This window comes from Coregonus lavaretus, assembly GCF_964263955.1.
Source record: "Coregonus lavaretus genome assembly, chromosome: 18".
Lineage (NCBI taxonomy): Eukaryota > Metazoa > Chordata > Actinopteri > Salmoniformes > Salmonidae > Coregonus > Coregonus lavaretus.
This window is the reverse complement of record NC_140005.1, coordinates 43,011,321-43,031,618: the sequence shown is the minus strand read 5'-3', so window position 1 is coordinate 43,031,618 and position 20,298 is coordinate 43,011,321. Positions and strand designations below refer to the sequence as shown.

At 41.2% G+C, this 20,298-nt stretch overlaps 1 protein-coding gene across 2 annotated transcripts in view; it reads right to left on the bottom strand.

Annotated features, from left to right (window-relative positions):
• Positions 1 to 20,298, bottom strand: part of sptlc2a (serine palmitoyltransferase, long chain base subunit 2a) — a 53,404-nt gene that overhangs the window by 18,687 nt on the left and 14,419 nt on the right. For both annotated transcript variants that reach the window (XM_084182197.1, XM_084182198.1), the window contains exons 4-9: positions 16,795 to 16,943; positions 13,404 to 13,528; positions 9,741 to 9,834; positions 8,377 to 8,482; positions 7,597 to 7,816; positions 6,800 to 6,926 (exon numbers count right to left, since the gene is read on the bottom strand). In XM_084182197.1, coding sequence (XP_084038323.1) covers positions 6,800 to 6,926; positions 7,597 to 7,816; positions 8,377 to 8,482; positions 9,741 to 9,834; positions 13,404 to 13,528; positions 16,795 to 16,943 — 821 coding nt within the window. The remainder of the gene's footprint in view (positions 1 to 6,799; positions 6,927 to 7,596; positions 7,817 to 8,376; positions 8,483 to 9,740; positions 9,835 to 13,403; positions 13,529 to 16,794; positions 16,944 to 20,298) is intronic.

Below are 20,298 nucleotides of genomic sequence, written 5' to 3'. Positions count from 1 at the left end.
TCAAGAGGAGTAAAACAAGGTTGTCCACTATCGGCATATCTATTTATTATGGCAATCGAAATGTTAGCTATTAAAATCAGAACCAACAATAATATCAAAATATTAGAAATCCAGGGCTTAAAAACAAAGGTGTCATTGTACGCTGATGATTAATGTTTTCTTTTAAATCCACAACTTGAATCCCTCCCCAGCCTCATAGAGGATCTAGATACAATACAACCAAATTATGATAAATGTACTATATTACGTATTGGATCACTAAAAAATAACAATTTTACATTACCATGTAGTTTACCATTAGAATGTTCTGATGGTGATGTGGATATACTCGGAATACATATCCCAAATGAAATTAATGATCTCACTCCAATACATTTTAATAGAAAGTTAGCAAAAATAGATAAGATCTTGCTACCATGGAAAGGTAAATACCTGTCTATTTGTGGAAAAATCACCCTGATTAACACTTTAGTATTATCCCAGTTTACCTATTTTCTTATGGTCTTGCCTACGCCTAGCGAACAGTTTTTTAAATTATATGAGAAAAAAAAGCTCCATTTTATTTGGAACGGCAAGCCAGACAAAATTAAACGGGCCTATTTATATACTGAATATGAATTCGGAGGACAGAAATTATTAAATATTAAAGCATTAGACCTATCACTAAAAGCTTCAGTCATACAAAAGTTATACTTAAATCCGAACTGGTTCTCTAGCAAATTAGTAAGATTGTCTCTCCCCATGTTCAAGAATGGCCTTTTTCCCTTTATTCAGATTACAACCTCTCACTTTCTGTTATTTGAAAAGGAAATAATCCCCCAAATATCACTATTTCTAAAACAAGCTATAGAAAGTTGGTTGCAATTTAAATGTAATCCTCCAGAAACGCCAGAACAAATAATGCAACAAATATTGTGGTTAAACTCAAATATACTAATTGATAAAAAAAAACATGATATTTTGAAAAAAATTTAAACAAGGTATAATCTTCGTAAATGATATCATAAATAGGACTGGTGGAGTTGTCACACATGCAGCTAACAAACACATATGGAAATGTCTACCCAAAATTACAACCAAATAATTGCAGCATTACCGCAAAGATGGAAGAGGAAAGTGGAAGGGGGAAAAAGTAAGGAACTTGTCTGTGATAAATAAAAAAGTATACCAGTTTCATTTAAGGACCAAAGGGTTGACAGCCATCCCATATAGATTGCAAAACAGTTGGGAAGAGATTTTTGACGTACCAATTCCATGGCATAGTGTTTATGAACTGATACGCAAAACGACGCCGGATTCAAAACTAAAATTTTTTCCATTTAAATTATTATACAAAATTCTGTCCATTTGTAGCTTGTTTTTGGTCACAGGTCCAGGAATGGCTGAAGGATTGCAATATTTACCTGGAGCAAACCCTGCAAGATAGCACTACTGGGTGATCTGAAAAGTCATAGTCAATCGATCAATAATATAATAATACTTTTAGCAAAAATGTTTATTTTCAATTTAAAATCTGTAGAAACAATGAGAATATAAGGGTTCAGAACTTTTGTGAAACATCACAGTACAGTTGAAAAATATATGGCAAATAGAAATCCAATATGGATGTTATTAAGAGATAGATGGGAGGTGATGAATGGAGCTGAAGGACGGGACTAATAACAACTAAAAACAACTAATAACAACAAGATAATTAATGTAATGCATACTGTGTCCAAAATAAGTATATAGGTTATAGGTTGAGAGCTTTTGTGAAAGAGCACAATCATGAAAATTATCGGCGAGGTTGAGGGTAGAGGAAGTTCAGGAGTAAAAACAAACAAAATATAATTACTGTGGAATTGACTGTGTCCATGAAATGTATATAGTATATATAGGCTGGAAGTAGAGGCCTAAGCGTTGTTGTTCACTAGTTTACTCCAATTAGGGAAAGGGTGGTGGGGTTGGAAAGTAATAAAGGGAAATATATTTAAAAATATATATATATTTATATATGTATGTATATGTATTTATATGTATGTATGTGTATGTGTATATATACACACTACCATTCAAAAGTTTGGGGTCACTTAGAAATGTCCTTGTTTTCCATGAAAACATACATGAAATGAGTTTGAATAGGAAATATAGCAAAATGCATAGGAAATGCAGTCATTGACAAGGTTAGAAATAATGATTTTTAATTGAAATAATAATTGTGTCCTTCAAACTTTGCTTTCGTCAAAGAATCCTCCATTTGCAGCAATTACAGCCTTGCAGACCTTTGGCATTCTAGTTGTCAATTTGTTGAGGTAAACTAAAGAGATTTCACCCCATGCTTCCTGAAGCACCTCCCACAAGTTGGATTGGCTTGATGGGCACTTCTTACGTACCATACGGTCAAGCTGCTCCCACAACAGCTCAATAGGGTTGAGATCCGGTGACTGTGCTGGCCACTCCATTATAGACAGAATACCAGCTGACTGCTTCTTCCCTAAATAGTTATTGCATAGGCTGGAGCTGTGCTTTGGGTCATTGTTCTGTTGTAGGAGGAAATTTGGCTCCAATCAAGCGCCGTCCATAGGGTATGGCATGGCGTTGCAAAATGGAATGATAGCCTTCCTTCTTCAAGATCCCTTTTACCCTGTACAAATCTCCCACTTTATCACCACCAAAGCACCCCCAGACCATCACATTGCCTCCACCATTCTTGACAGATGGCATCAAGCACTCCTCCAGTTTCTTTTCATTTGGTCTGCGTCTCACAAATATTCTTCTTTGTGATCCAAACACCTCAAACTTTGATTCATTTGTCCATAACACTTTTTTTCCAATCTTCCCCTGTCCAGTGTCTGTGTTCTTTTGCCCATCTTACTCTTTTCTTTTTATTGGCAAATCTGAGATATGGCTTTTTCTTTGCAATTCTGCCTTGAAGGGCAGCATCCCGGAGTTGCCTCTTCACTGTTGACATTGAGACTGGTGTTTTGCGGATACTATTTAATGAAGCTGCCAGTTGAGGACCTGTGAGGCGTCTGTTTCTCAAACTAGACACTCATGTATTTGTCCTCTTGCTCAGTTGTGCACCGGGGCCTCCCACTCCTCTTTCTATTCTGGTTAGAGCCAGTTTGCGCTGTTCTGTGAAGGGAGTAGTACACAGCGTTGTACGAGATCTTCAGTTTCTTGGCAATTTCTCGCATGGAATTGCCTTCATTTCTCAGAACAAGAATAGACTGATGAGTTTCAGAAGAAAGTTCTTTGTTTCTGGCCATTTTGAGCCTGTAATCGAACCCACAATTGCTGATGCTCCAGATACTCAACTAGTCTCAAGAAGGCCAGTTTTATTGCTTCTTTAATCAGCACAACAGTTTTCAGCTGTGCTAACATAATTGCAGAAGTGTTTTCTAACGATAAAATTGCCTTTTAAAATGATAAACTTGGATTAGCTAACACAATGTGCCATTGGAACACAGGACTGATGGTTGCTGATAATGGGCCTCTGTACGCCTATGTAGATATTCCATTTTTTTTTAAATCAGCCGTTTCCAGCTACAATAGCCATTTACAATATTAACAATGTCTACACTGTATTTCTGATCAATTTGATGTTATTTTAATGGCCAGAAAAATTGCTTTTCTTTCGAAAACAAGGACATTTCTAAGTGACCCCAAACTTTTGAACGGTAGTGTATAGATATTTCAGAGAAAAAAACATATGGGGGATTGGAAATGATGCAGACAATTAAATTGATAGAAGTTACAATCTATCTGCAATATTAAAACTGATCTACCCCCCCCCCCCCCCCCCCCCCCAAAAAAAAAAGTATATATATATATATATATATATATATATATATATATATATATATATATATATATATATATACACACACACACACACACACACACAGTGGGGAGAACAAGTATTTGATACACTGCCGATTTTGCAGGTTTTCCTACTTACAAAGTATGTAGAAGTCTGTAATTTTTATCATAGGTACACTTCAACTGTGAGTGACAGAATCCAAAAAAATCCAGAAAATCACATTGTATGATTTTTAAGTAATTAATTTGCATTTTATTGCATGACATAAGTATTTGATCACCTACCAACCAGTAAGAATTCCGGCTCTCACAGACCTGTTAGTTTTTCTTAAGAAGCCCTCCTATTCTCCACTCATTACCTGTATTAACTGCACCAGTTTGAACTCGTTACCTGTATAAAAGACACCTGTCCACACACTCAATCAAACAGACTCCAACCTCTCCACAATGGCCAAGACCAGAGAGCTGTGTAAGGACATCAGGGATAAAATTGTAGACCTGCACAAGGCTGGGATGGGCTACAGGACAATAGGCAAGCAGCTTGGTGAGAAGGCAACAACTGTTGGCGCAATTATTAGAAAATGGAAGAAGTTCAAGATGACGGTCAATCACCCTCGGTCTGGGGCTCCATGCAAGATCTCACCTCGTGGGGCATCAATGATCATGAGGAAGGTGAGGGATCAGCCCAGAACTACACGGCAGGACCTGGTCAATGACCTGAAGAGAGCTGGGACCACAGTCTCAAAGAAAACCATTAGTAACACACTACGCCGTCATGGATTAAAATCCTGCAGCGCACGCAAGGTCCCCCTGCTCAAGCCAGCGCATGTCCAGGCCCGTCTGAAGTTTGCCAATGACCATCTGGATGATCCAGAGGAGGAATGGGAGAAGGTCATGTGGTCTGATGAGACAAAAATTTAGCTTTTTGGTCTAAACTCCACTCGTCGTGTTTGGAGGAAGAAGAAGGATGAGTACAACCCCAAGAACACCATCCCAACCGTGAAGCATGGAGGTGGAAACATCATTCTTTGGGGATGCTTTTCTGCAAAGGGGACAGGACGACTGCATCGTATTGAGGGGAGGATGGATGGGGCCATGTATCGCGAGATCTTGGCCAACAACCTCCTTCCCTCAGTAAGAGCATTGAAGATTGGTCGTGGCTGGGTCTTCCAGCATGACAACAACCCGAAACACACAGCCAGGGCAACTAAGGAGTGGCTCCGTAAGAAGCATCTCAAGGTCCTGGAGTGGCCTAGCCAGTCTCCAGTCCTGAACCCAATAGATAATCTTTGGAGGGAGCTGAAAGTCCGTATTGCCCAGCGACAGCCCCGAAACCTGAAGGATCTGGAGAAGGTCTGTATGGAGGAGTGGGCCAAAATCCCTGCTGCAGTGTGTGCAAACCTGGTCAAGACCTACAGGAAACGTTTGATCTCTGTAATTGCAAACAAAGGTTTCTGTACCAAATATTAAGTTCTGCTTTTCTGATGTATCAAATACTTATGTCATGCAATAAAATGCAAATGAATTACTTACAAATCATACAATGTGATTTTCTGGATTTTTGTTTTAGATTCCGTCTCTCACAGTTGAAGTGTACCTATGATACAAATTACAGACCTCTACATGCTTTTAAGTAGGAAAACCTGCAAAATCGGCAGTGTATCAAATACTTGTTCTCCCCACTGTATGTATATATATATATATATATATATATATATATATATATATATATATATATATATATATATATATATATATATATATATATACACACATATACACACACACACATATACACACACACACACATACACTTTGAGAAATTAAATGAGAAGGTTTTGAAATGCAAACTTTGCAAAGTGGTGTTGAGCTACAGTGGCAGTACAGGTGCAATGCTGAAAGGGAGGCCCATGAGACCCAACCCGTTGCTGGCAGCAGTGCGATAAGGGACGGAGTGAGAAAATCACAGCGCTGATTACAGAAATGATTGCAGTTGATATGCAGCCATTGTCAATGGTAGAAGATGTTGACTTCAATGTTGCCCTATTAGCATGTCTCGAACCAGACCACAAGATGCCATTTCAAAAAAACGTGACTGCCTGGATGGAGAAATTGTACAATGATTGCTCTGCAACTAGGCCTACAAAGCGCGAGCTTTCGAACACCATACGTGGCGCAACACTAACCTAATATTTATATATTTCTAAATTCCATTATTTTACCAGGTACGACTGACAACTAAGAACATGGAGAAGAGGCACACAGCAGATAACCTAAAATGGCATTAACTACCATCGTTGCTGAGTGGGTGGGGGACAGCAGTAAGGTGAGCGCAGTCTTGTAGGAAAATCAATATTGTCTATATAATACAATTCATGAAAAACAAAAATGTGATTTTTGTTACATCCCTATACATATATTTATATTCCGGTCCATGACATTGCTCGTTTTGATATTTCTTAATTTCCTTATTATTGATATTTTCTGGATTATGTGTGTATTTTATTTGATTTATTATGGCTTGGTATTACTGCACTGTTGGAGCTAGAAACACAAGCATTTCACTGCACCTGCGATAACCTGCAAATCTGTGTACGAGACCAATAAACTTTGATTTGATGGTACTGTAGTTAAAACCTGATGAATAGCCTACTGTATAGTCAGTACAGTACGTTTCCACCAATATAGAACACTGATTACCTTACACACAGTCAGTAAATCAGAACCCCACTCTGTATCTGTACACAAACTAAGTATGTCTGTTGAGAGCATTCTGCCATGCTCCAGTCTTACACAAGCTTATGCCGCCCCCTTGTGGCAAAGCATGGTATGGGCCAACAGAAAACACCTCAGTACCAACCACAGAGCAAAAACATCCTGAAACACCTTTTACAGCTAAGTGCAATGTCTTTAAAACGGCATTTAATTGCATCAGTGTGTGTGGGGGACATAGCACCTTTTTCACTCTATCTACTGCGTTTCTACGTGTCGGACTCACCTAGCGTCGTCCCGTCCTCCCCCATAATGCACTTCATAGAAGCGATGATCTGCTCCACGACAGGAGGTGACATAGATGCGGCGTACACCGCACTGTGAGAGTGGGAACGTAGGTACTCCATCAACTCCTAGAATAGAATGTTATTGTTGACCCTGAAGTTAGTATATTAGCAACACTAAAAGTATATATTTCTGATTTCAGACTTGGCATAAAAGTAGATGTGTTATCTGCATTGTGCGCTGTTCCTCTTCACCCTCCTCCCTCTAATGTTGCTGTACTGTTGATATGTAATGTTTTTATATTGGATATGGTACATTTACAGTATCTGAAACGTTTATTTGTAACGTGGCTGTAACATTTTAGTAACATTAAAAGGAAGTTGTGTCATTCTGAACTTTATCCGCAATGTTATATTCCATGTTGTGCGACTCAAGCTACACTTTTCCCTGTGCGCATGCACAGGCTACAAAATGAGTCCGCACAACATGGAACATAACAATGCGGATAAAGTTCAGAAGGACACAACTTCACGTGTACAACGTCTAAAGACCTGCATCACTACACTGAGAACGTTGTCGTTTCTAAAAGGATGTATTTGGGTGTTTTTGGAGCCTTTGTTCATGTTGTATCTGTGCCCCTACACCTACTGAATGAGGAAGTCTATCGCTGGTGGGGTATGCTTTTCAAAAGCAAGTGAAATCACAAAAAAAGTGTCTGGACACTTCTAGAACATCCAAAATACAGATTTGGTTCCAAAAAAGTGAACCTGTCCATTAAATCAGTGTTATCCTCCTCACCCTCCTGCCTCCAATGTAGCCCCCCGCAGCGCCGAAGCTCTTGGTGAACGTCCCCATCATGACGTCCACGTCTCGGGGGTCCAGACCAAAGTAGTCGACCACACCTCGGCCCCCCGGCCCCAGAGCCCCAATACTGTGGGCCTCATCCAGGTAAAGATAGGCCCTGTAGCGCTTCTTCAGAGCTATGACTTCAGGTAGACGTACTATACTGCCTTCCATACTGGGGACAGATGGAGAGAGGTAGGGTGGTGGGTGGGGGTGACAAGAGGGACAAAAGATGGGGAGGAGGAAGTATCCGATCTTCACTTCAGGGGACATTTTTTGCCATCACATCACATAGTGTACATTTGACTAATGATAGAGAGAGCACCAGTGTTGGGAGTTCCTGTAGATTCCTTCTTTATAGTGTAAAGTTTAAACAGCATGTGGCCTAGGGTGGTCTAGCGGTCTAAGCAGCTGCCTCTGGAGTACATGTACAATGTTCTGCTGCCAGCAGGCCTTCTTGAACATGTGAACTGTCATGTGCCTTAATAACAAACTATATAACTATAACAAATATGAATACAACATTTTAATTACGAGCCTAATTCAGCCAAGGAAACAAAGAAAAGCTCTCTAGCAAGTGTGAAAATCTCAGCAAAATCTTTCAAGTTTATAAACTTTCAAAGCAGTAGAACTTTCCCATGTTTCATTTTGAAGCTCCGAGTCTGTACTTTTATAAAATGTAAACAAATTGACTTAAGCTCACCATCACAAATAAAGTTGAAAGTAAAAGACTACCTGTATATTCCCTCTACCAGTATGAGGATCTTCTTCCATGGCCTGTGTGTTCTGGGCTGGCCGTGGACTATGGCGTCTCTCAACATCTTCTCCAGACTCTGCATGTCTGACAAGACACACCAGGAGCACACAGTTACACAGTTTCCACAGCAGAGAAATCACCATTTACATACACCAGTTAACATCTGACAAGAGACCAATGCCAGCCCTATCCTTTTGGGGGCCCTAAGCGAGATTTGTCTGTTTGCTGGCTGAACCAGTCTCAAATCAATCCATATGAACCTAAAGGCAGGGATGCTAACAACGGCAGTTGTTCACATTTTCTGCAATTCTACCCATTTTGCCATGGGATGGAGAGAAATCTTTGTAGTTCTAAATCTATTTCCTGCGATTCTACACATTTTGCCAATACTTATTCCATGTTAATGTATCTGAGTGAGAGTGACAAACAAAATCAATGGGGGCCTCCTGGAGGTCAGGGATACTGGGCACCTGCCCTGCGTATCCGGTCGGTATTCGGCCATGATTACTACAAGTTTATATAGCAGGCTAGACTAATTTACCAATCTAAAAATGATTATCTGAAATGCTAATTGAGTGACTGTCAGTGACTGACATAACATGTGAAAAACTGCTGATGCACAACCACATTTCTAAATTGTACATTGTGTATTCTACTATTCTAACTCTCAAAAGTAAGTTGAGACCCAGACTCGGGCCACCAGGTGACAATCCCTGATCTAGAGTGTTAAGTTCTCATTCAAATATCAGTTTTCTATTCAGATTGTTTCCCTGCCCTGGAACATCAAAGGGAGATTATCAGGAAGGATAATTGCCATAGAGATGACCTTTCCAGCTGGTGGGAACACATATTCATGACCTGCTGTGACCGGAGCTTAATTCAGAGCACACACACACACTCACTCACGCACACACGCTCCCCTAAATGTCACTGCTGGGACTAAACTGTTTAGACCAGAGCAGTTATTCCCAAACTTTTCAAAGTAGTGTATGCCCCTCATGGACTAGCTATAGAGCCTTAGGGTGGTGATCTGTACACTGTAGAAACAGGGGGGACAGAGATCAAAGACGGACCCATTGTAGCATGTGGGACAGATATAAGCCCCACCATTTTGGTTGAACATTAACAAAGTCTGGAAGGGATAAAGATAAGGGACGAACCCGATATTGCAGTGGGGACAGCAATAGAGGACAGACACGGTTTTGCAGTGGGGACAGAGATGGGGGACGGACCCAGTGTTGCAGGGGGGACAGAGATGGGGGACGGACCCGATGTTGCAGGGGGAAAGAGATAGGGGATGGACACAGTGTTGCGGTGGGATAGAGATAAAGGACTGACTTACTGTTGTGTTTGAAGACTCGGATGGTGGACCCAGACAGCCTGGCTCCCAGGACCAGAGAAGCATGGTTCAGCTCATCACTTAGGATTAGACAGCCCTACACAGAGAGAGAGAGGAGAGAGAGCTTGTCTACTAAGACTATTTCTATGCTTGATCAATAAGTAGTAAAACCTCACCATCTTGCGTTTTGCAATCCTCACAAGAAAGAAAGATAACATAATGTGTTATTTCTCTTTCTTGCCCACAGTCAAGTTTGGAAACCTCACACTGCATCCGCTCTCACAGCAACACAACAGAGTTGACCTCTGGCGATGACCTTTGCCCTGACAGAAAGTGGAGCTGTGATGTGCTCCTGGCGGCAGGAAACACTTCCTGTTGATAATATGCAGTGTTATCGAGCCTCTCCTGTGGCGTGCGTACGCACTACCCAGGTCTAGAGGTCACCTGCTGGCGTCATGGTGACACACACAACCTCCCGGAATGTTGTTGTTATGGAGATAAGGAAGTGCTTGTGCACTGAACATTATGACAACACCATGCTGGTATTAAATATACTAACATGGATTCCTCCCCTATTGCAATACAAACACACCCTCCTCTCATAAACTCTTACTCTTTACACACACACACGTTCCACGGTAAAGGCAGCACTTTGAAGGCAACACAACAGAGGCAGATACCGATAGAGCACACAGTGCCAGGGAGAGAGGGAAAGAAACCTAGAGGCAATGCGAGTGAGCGCCAGGGAAAGTGAAATGAACAGAGAGAGGGTGAAACTAACTGAAAGAACAGAGAGAGAGAGAGTGTGAGAGAGAGAGAGAGAGAGAGAGAGAGAGAGAGAGAGAGAGAGAGAGAGAGAGAGAGAGAGAGAGAGAGAGAGAGAGAAAGAAAGAAACAGAGAGAGACAGACAGAGATGCATCTCTGTTAGTAGTAATTTAGGAAAGGTTTTCTGTAGCATAAAGAATGCCAGAATTCAGGCCTTCCTAAGTAAACACAACATCTTAAGTAAAAGTCCAATTGGATTCCTCCCTAAACGCTGAACAGATCACCACACCTTGGCCACCAAACTCACAAAGGAAAAATATTTGCCTGTTTATATAGACATTAAAAAAGCCTTTGATTCCATATGGCATGAAGGTAAAGCATGTTCTTAAAACGCCTTCAAAGTGCTATAGGAGGCAAGGTCTATTCATGTTGTGTGAACACAATTCTTTAGTCAAGACAGAGGAGTAAGACAAGGTCACAATATTAGTCCAACCTTATTCATTATTTATACAAATAAACTGGCTACCATATTAGAACAATCTACAGTTGAAGTCGGAAGTTTACATACACTTAGGTTGGAGTCATTAAAACTCGTTTTTCAACCACTCCACAAATTTCTTGTTAACAAACTATAGCTTTGGCAAGTCGGTTAGGACATCTACTTTGTGCACGACACAAGTAATTTTTCCAACAATTGTTTACAGACAGATTATTTCACTTATAATTCACTGTATCACAATTCCAGTGGGTCAGACGTTTACATACACTAAGTTGACTGTGCCTTTAAATGGCTTGGAAAATTCCAGAAAATGTTGTCATGGCTTTAGAAGCTTCTGATAGGCTAATTGACATAATTTGAGTCAATTGGAGGTGTACCTGTGGATGTATTTCAAGGCCTACCTTCAAACTCAGTGCCTCTTTGCTTGACATCATGGGAAAATCAAAAGAAATCAGCCAAGACCTCCGAAAAAAAATTGTAGACCTCCACAAGTCTGGTTCATCCTTGGGAGCAATTTCCAAACGCCTGAAGGTACCACGTTCATCTGTACAAACAATAGTACGCAGTTTTGGGGCTGTCGCTGGGCAACACAGACTTTCAACTCCCTCCAAAGATGTTCTATGGGGTTGAGATCTGGAGACTGGCTAGGCCACTCCAGGACCTTGAAATGCTTCTTACGAAGCCACTCCTTCGTTGCCCGGGCAGTGTGTTTGGGATCATTGTCATGCTGAAAGAGCCAGCCACGTTTCATCTTCAATGCCCTTGCTGATGGAAGGAGGTTTTCACTCAAAATCTCACGATACATGGCCCCATTCATTCTTTCCTTTACACGGATCAGTCGTCCTGGTCCCTTTGCAGAAAAACAGCCCCAAAGCATGATGTTTCCACCCCCATGCTTCACAGTAGGTATGGTGTTCTTTGGATGCAACTCAGCATTCTTTGTCCTCCAAACACGACGAGTTGAGTTTTGACCAAAAAGTTATATTTTGGTTTCATCTGACCATATGACATTCTCCCAATTCTCTTCTGGATCATCCAAATGCACTCTAGCAAACTTCAGACGGGCCTGGACATGTACTGGCTTAAGCAGGGGGACACGTCTGGCACTGCAGGATTTGAGTCCCTGGCGGCGTAGTGTGTTACTGATGGTAGGCTTTGTTACTTTGGTCCCAGCTCTCTGCAGGTCATTCACTAGGTCCCCCCGTGTGGTTCTGGGATTTTTGCTCACCGTTCTTGTGATCATTTTGACCCCACGGGGTGAGATCTTGCGTGGAGCCCCAGATCGAGGGAGATTATCAGTGGTCTTGTATGTCTTCCATTTCCTAATAATTGCTCCCACAGTTGATTTCTTCAAACCAAGCTGCTTACCTATTGCAGATTCAGTCTTCCCAGCCTGAATCTGTCCTTTGACAGCTCTTTGGTCTTGGCCATAGTGGAGTTTGGAGTGTGACTGTTTGAGGTTGTGGACAGGTGTCTTTTATACTGATAACAAGTTCAAACAGGTGCCATTAATACAGGTAACGAGTGGAGGACAGAGGAGCCTCTTAAATAAGTTGTTACAGGTCTGTGAGAGCCAGAAATCTTGCTTGTTTGTAGGTGACCAAATACTTATTTTCCACCATAATTTGCAAATAAATTCATAAAAAATCCTACAATGTGATTTTCTGGATTTTTTTTCCTCAATTTGTCTGTCATAGTTGACGTGTACCTATGACGAAAATTACAGCCTCTCTCATCTTTTTAAGTGGGAGAACTTGCACAATTGGTGGCTGACTAAATACTTTTTCCCCCCACTGTAGGTCAGGTGATGTACAGGATGAGCAGCTCTTCCTACTCCACTGCTCCAAATATGACTCAGAGATATTTATCTCCTGAAATTTAAAGAAAATGTTGCAGGATTTCTTGAACTGCCTGTTGAGGAGAAAATCTGAATTTTGGTAGAAGAAAACATTGAGACAGTATAATAACATAAGAAAGACAATAGCAATGTCATACACATGAGCCCTTGTAGATTTAATTTCTAAACAGTTGCTGTTTGTTTTCTTTTTTGTGTATTATTTTCCATGTATAATTGTTTTTGTTGACATATATTATAATTGTTGCTCAGACATATTGTTCATGTATGTAATACTTCATATACATTGCTTTGGCAACAGTGGCAACCAGCCACTCATGCCAATAAAGCATTTCTTGAATTAAGAGAGCGAGACAGAGAGAGAGAGAGAGAGAGAGAGAGAGAGAGAGAGAGAGAGAGACAGAGACAGAGACAGAGAGAGAGCGCGAGAGAGAGAGCGCGAGAGAGAGAGCGACGAATGCAAAGACAGTGAACCAGAGAGAGCCAGAGGCTAGCACATAGAAAAAGACTGAGAACCCCTGGTGTTTGGGTAGCATTTCCTACTACCTTGCCAGTGAGGGCAGGGATGTTCATCGAATTCGTAGCGAAGCCCATCCCGAAAGCCATGGCCGACTCCACGCCCAGGAATTTAGCAACCAGCTCCTCCATCTCCTCATGTCTGTCTAAGTTACCTAAGGGAATATAGGAGATACATCAAAACAAAAGCACATACCTACCTACTGATAAGATTCAGAAGAATAACTGTGTGTTATTCATTATAAACAGTTGTATGATACAGATGGCTTAGGGCTGAGTATGAGCCTCTGCGATCATCTACCTGCCAAGACTGAGTTATAATGCCCGAGCGTGTGGCGAAGGCAATTTAAAAACAAAATTAGTTTTTGATAAACAAATGTATTCCTCTAGATACAGTGCATTCGGAAAGTATTCAGACCATTTCACTTTTTTCATGTTACAGCCTCATTCTAAACTGGATTAAAATGAAACAAATCCTCATCAATCTACACACAATAATACCCCATAATGACAAAGCAAAAACGCGTTTCTATACATTTTTGCAAATGTATAAAAGATAAAAACTGAATTATCACATTTAGATAACTTTTCAGACCCTTTACTCAGTACTTTGTTGAAGCACCTTTGGCAGCGATTACAGCCTCAAGTCTTCTTGGGTATGACGCTACAAGCTTAGCACACCTGTATTTGTGGATTTTCTCCCTTCTTCTCTGCAGATCCTCTCAAGCTCTGTCAGGTTGGATGGGGTGCATTGCTGCACAGCTATTTTCAGGTCTCTCCAGAGATGTTTGATCGGGTTCAAGTTTGGGCTCTGGCTGGGCCACTCATGGACATTCGGAGACTTGTCCTGAAGCCACTCCTGCGTTGTGTCTTGACTATGTGCTTAGGGTCGTTATCCTGTTGGAAGGGGAACCTTCGCCCCAGTCTGAGGTCCTGAGCGCTCTGGAGAAGGTTTTCATCAAGGATCTCTCTGTACTTTGCTCTTTTAATCTTTGCCTCGATCCTGACTAGTCTCCCAGTCCCTGCCGCTGAACAACATCCCCACAGCATGATGCTGCCACCACCATGCTTCACCGTAGGGATGGTGCCAGGTTTCCTCCAGACGTGACGTTTAGTATTCAGGTCAAAGAGTTCAATCTTGGTTTCATCAGACCAGAGAATCTTGTTTCTCATGATCTGAGAGTCTTTAGGTGCCTTTTGGTCAACTCCAAGCGGGCTGTCATGTGCCTTTTACTGAGGAGTGGCTTCCGTCTGGCCACTCTACCATAAAGGCCTGATTGGTGGAGTGCCGCAGAGATGGTTATCCTTCTGGAAGGTTCTTCCATCTCCACAGAGGAACTCTGGACCTCTGTCAGAGTGACCATCGTGTTCTTGGTCACCTCCCTGACCAAGGCCCTTCTCCCCCGATTGCTCAGTTTGGCCGGGCAGCCAGCTCTAGGAAGAGTCTTGGTGGTTCCAAATTCTTCCATTTAAGAATGATGGAGGCCACTGTGTTCTTAGGGACCTTCAATGCTGCAGACATTTTTTGGTACCCTTCACCAGATCTGTGCCTCGACACAATCCTGTCTCGGAGCTCTACGGACAATTCCTTCTACCTCATGGCTTGGTTTTTGCTCTGACATGCACTGTCAACTGTGGGACCTTATATAGACAGGTGTGTGCCTTTCCAACTCATGTCCAATCAACTGAATTTACCACAGGTGGACTCCAATCAAGTTGTAGAAACATCTCAAGGATGATCAATGGAAACAGGACACACTTGAGCAATTTCGAGTCTCATAGCAAAGGGTCTGAATCCTTATGTAAATAAGGTATTTCTGTTTTTTATTTATTAGCAAACATTTCTAAAAACCTGTTTTCGCTTTGTCATTATGGGGTATTGTGTGTAGATTGCTGAGGATTTTAGAATAAGGCTGTAACGTAACAAAATGTGGAAAAAGTCAAGGGGTCTGAATACTTTCCGAATGCACTGTATACGTTTACTTCATATCTATAAATTAACATACACCAAAATATAATATCTCCGATATAGAGTTAATCTCAGAGCCAGATAATTAATCCTACCACTCACTACTGGGTCGTTCCACCTCAAAAAGCACAAGAAAGAGGATTGACACCCACCATCTCAGATTGTTCTGAAATTGATTATGTAGTTGGTAACAGATACTATTAGCATTCCTGAAACATTATTTTGTTTAAACATAATTTGATCTCTGTGAAATTAAGCTAATTGATTGCCCCCAAATTTGCCCTTTTCATTTATAGGATTCCGATTATATTCAATAATTATAGTACTCAACATCTGATTTGGACCATACTTCTTCCTACCAATGAGTAAGACTTGAGGAATCCCCCATAAAGTGTCTAAAGCCACCCACGGACCCCCCACACCCCATGCCAATCCCACCCCAACAACCAGTATAAGTGCTCTGTTTGACAAGTAGTATGAAGCTGTGGCTTGGAGAATTGCTTCTCCATACTATGTAATGTATTCCTAGTGAATTTTGTAATGGAAGTCGCTTGCATTATTTACCATAAAGTAGTGTGAAAGTAACATGTTTTGACCACTAGATGCCACTGTTCTTCCTATACCGCCACATTCTTTTATCCATTTTGCTGGTCTCTTGTGTTTATTAAATAGATCATAACATTCCCTTTGCAACTTTGGGTTCTAAACCAATAGATTTGGCTCATTATGAAAACAAATTGTGTGGTCATCCTCACAATTCAAGCCAGTCCTCCATGAAAGCAATTCAGTTTATCCTTGTCTTAGCAACCTAATGCTTCAACCCAACTCTCCTTGAATAGTCCAACACGTGGCCGCTCTCTGAGAGGGCTATCCCTATGCAATTCTCATATTCCTCATGTCTTACGCATTGGTAGGAAGAAATGTTCCAAATCGGATTTTGGGTACTATATTTACTGAATATTATCTGAATCCTATTAATTAAAATTGCCAATTTGGGTGCAATCAATTAGCTTAATTTCTCAGAGATACAATTAAATGTCAATAAAATAATGTTTCAGGAATGCCAATCCTATCTGTTTCTAACTACAATTTCTGAACAATCTGATGGTGGGTGTCATGGCTTGCTGTAATGACATGGAAGGACTCTAATGTGAAGTGAAACACAAATAACTTGAGGGTGTGAAAGTGAGATAAAAATGCTTACATTGGATTCATTTGTAAATATTCCACTTTTTACAGAAAAGGGAGGATTGTGAGAATCAGAGCTGTTCTCTTTCACTGCTCTCTGTGTCTTGTTTGGGTCAACATATTGGCCATGTTGGACAGCGAAATGAATTCAACTATGGGACAGTGTATTTCCCCGCCTGTTTTTAGTTGAGTGAGTGTGTGTTTGTGCATGTGTGCGTTTACACGGCGTGTGTGTGTGGGCATGTGTGTGTTACCAGGCCATACCCATCTCCTGCCTGGTGCTGGCCACGCCCACCCCATACTTCATGGTGACCTCAGCGGATGCGTCGGCACAATAACCTGTGTTCTCAGCAAAGCCCAGGTAGTTATAAGAACCCATGTTTATCACACCTTCAACCACTCTGCCTGTGTAGCTGAGAGAGAGAAAGACAGAGCGAGAGAGACAGAGCGAGAGAGAAAGACAGAGGGGAACAAAGAAAGAGAGAGACAGAGCGAGAGAGAGACAGAGGGAAACAAAAAGAGAGAGACAGAGGGAAACATAAAGAGAGCGAGACAGAGGGAAACAGAGAGAGAGAGAGAGACATAGGGAAACAGAGAGAGAGAGAGACATAGGGAAACAGAGAGAGAGAGAGACATAGGGAAACAGAGAGTGAGAGAGAGAGAGAGAGAGAGACATAGGGAAACAGAGAGAGAGAGAGAGAACGAGAGAGAGTTATAGCTAGTTATAGGACCCATTACTCTGTATAGCTGGGACTGAAAGGGGTGCCAAATGTATTTAACCTTTACTGTATTCAGCTAAGCAAGTAATTCACTTGGACTGAAATGTCTGCCAAATACACCAACACATACTTGACCTTCAACAGTCTCTTGACTGCATGTTTATCAGCCAGACTCTATAATGGTATGATGCTAATCACACACACACACACACACACACACACAACCAAATCAGAACACAGCGTCAAAAGGACACTTTCCGTTTAGTTCACAGTTCTGCTTTTCAGTAATCAAACAAATCATGACGAGAGGCCTCAGGTCTTGTGGTTAGTCTAGAATAACCTCTCAGTGTCCTCCCTCTCTCTTCCTCCCGCCCAAGTTATTTATATAAATAAATATATATATACACAGTGGGGAGAACAAGTTTTTGATACACTGCTGATTTTGCAGGTTTTCCTACTTACAAAGCATGTAGAGGTCTGTCATTTTTATCATAGGTACACTTCAACTGTGAGAGACGGAATCTAAACCAAAAATCCAGAAAATCACATTGTATGATTTGTAAGTAATTAATTTGCATTTTATTGCATGACATAAGTATTTGATACATCAGAAAAGCAGAACTTAATATTTGGTGGTGGTGGTGTGATGGTTTGGGGATGCTTTGCTGCCTCAGGACCTGGACGACTTGCCTTAATAGAAGGAACCATGAATTCTGCTCTGTATCAGAGAATTCTACAGGAGAATGTCAGACCATCCGTCTGTGAGCTGAAGCTGAAGCGCAGCTGGGTCATGCAGCAAGACAATGATCCAAAACACACAATCAAGTCTACATGAAATTGCTAAAAAGCAACAAATTGGAAGTTTTGGAATGGCCTAGTCAAAGTCCAGACCTAATCCCAATTGAGATGTTGTGGCAGGTCTTGAAACGAGCAGTTCATGCTTGAAAACCCACACGTCACTGAGATAAAGCAGTTCTGCATGGAAGAGTGGGACAAAATTCCTCCACAGCGACGTGAGAGACTGATCAACAACTACAGGAAGCATTTGGTTGGAGTCATTGCAGCTAAAGGTGGCACAACCAGTTATTGAGTGTAAGGGGGCAATTACTTTTTCACACAGGGGAATTGGGTGTTGCATAACTTTGTTAATGAAATAAATATGTAATTGTTGTGTTATTTGTCCACTTATGTTCCCTTTATCTAATATTAGGTTTTGGTTGAAGATCTGATAACATTGAGTATCACAAATATGCAAAAGTAGAGAAAATTAGAAAGGGGGGAAATACTATTTCATAGCACTGTATACACAATACCAGTCAAAAGTTTGGACACACCTACTCATTCAAGGGTTTTTCTTTATTTGTACTATTTTTTACATTGTAGAATAATAGTGAAGACATCAAAACTATGAAATAACACATATGGAATCATGTTGTAACCAAAATAGTGTTAAACAAATCAAAATATATTTTATATTTGAGATTCTTCAAATAGCCACCCTTTGCCTTGATGACAGCTTTGCACACTCTTGGCATTCTCTCAATCAGCTTCACCTGGAATGCTTTTCCAACAGTCTTGAAGGAGTTCCGACATATGCTGAGCACTTGTTGGCTGCTTTTCCTTCACTCTGCTGTCCAACTCATCCCAAACCATCTCAATTGGGTTGAGGTCGGGGGATTGTGGAGGCCAGGTCATCTGATGCAGCACTCCACCACTCTCCGTCTTGGTAAAATAGCCCTTAAAAAGCCAGGAGGTGTGTTGGGTCATTGTCCTGTTGAAAAACAAATGATAGTCCCACTAAGCCCAAACAAGATGGGATGGCGTATCAAAGCAGAATGCTGTGGTAGCCATGCTGGTTAAGTGTGCCTTGAATTCTAAATAAATCACAGACAGTGTCACCAGCAAAGCACCCCCACATCATAACACCTCCTCCTCCATGCTTTATGGTGGGAAATACACATGTGGAGATCCACACCGCATCTCACAAAGACAAATGGTGGTTGGAACCAAAAATCTCCAATTTGGACTCCAAAGGACACATTTCCACTGGTCTATTGTCCATTGCTCGTGTTTCTTGGCCCAAGCAAGTCTCTTCTTCTTATTGGTGTCCTTTAGTAGTGGTTTCTTTGAGGCAATTCCACCATGAAGGCCTGATTCACACAGTCTCCTCTGAACAGTTGATGTTGAGATGTGTCTGTTACTTGAACTCTGTGACGCATTTATTTGGGCTGCAATTTCTGAGGCTGGTAACTCTAATGAACTTATCCTCTGCAGCAGAGGTAACTCTGGGTCTTGTATTCCTGTGGTGGTCCTCATGAGAGCCAGTTTCATCATAGCGCTTGATGGTTTTTGCGACAGCACTTGACGAAAGTTTAAAAGTTCTTGACATTTTCAGTATTGACAAACCTTCATGTCTTAATGTAATGATGGACTGTTGTTTCTCTTTGCTTATTTGAGCTGTTCTTGCCATAATATGGACTTGGTCTTTTACCAAATAGGGCTATCTTCAAATAGGGCTACCCCTCCCCTCCCCTCCCTTGTCACAACAGAACTGATTGGCTCAAACACATTAAGAAGGAAATAAATTCCACAAATTAACTTTTAACAAGGCACACCTGTTAATTGAAATGCATTCCAGGTGACTACCTCATGAAGCTGGTTGAGAGAATGCCTAGAGTGTGCAAAGCTGTCATCAAGGCAAAGTGTGGCTATTTGAAGAATCTCAAATATAAAATATATTTTGATTTGTTTAACACTTTTCTGGTTACTACATGATTCCACATGTGTTATTTCATAGTTTTGATGTCTTCACTAATATTCTACAATGTAGAAAATGGTAAAAATAATCATGGTGCAAACTGAAAGCCATGATTAGTTGAATATTTAGGCCTAATCTGGTGTATTTTTGCTGGACTGGAACAAAACCCTGCACGCCTGCGGCCCACCAGGCCTGGAGCTGCCCAGCTTACCCTACCTTGAATCTTAATGCTAAACATTAGAGGGCTAATGTTCTCATCTGGCCCTTGATCAGTGGTTAGGACCTTCTTTT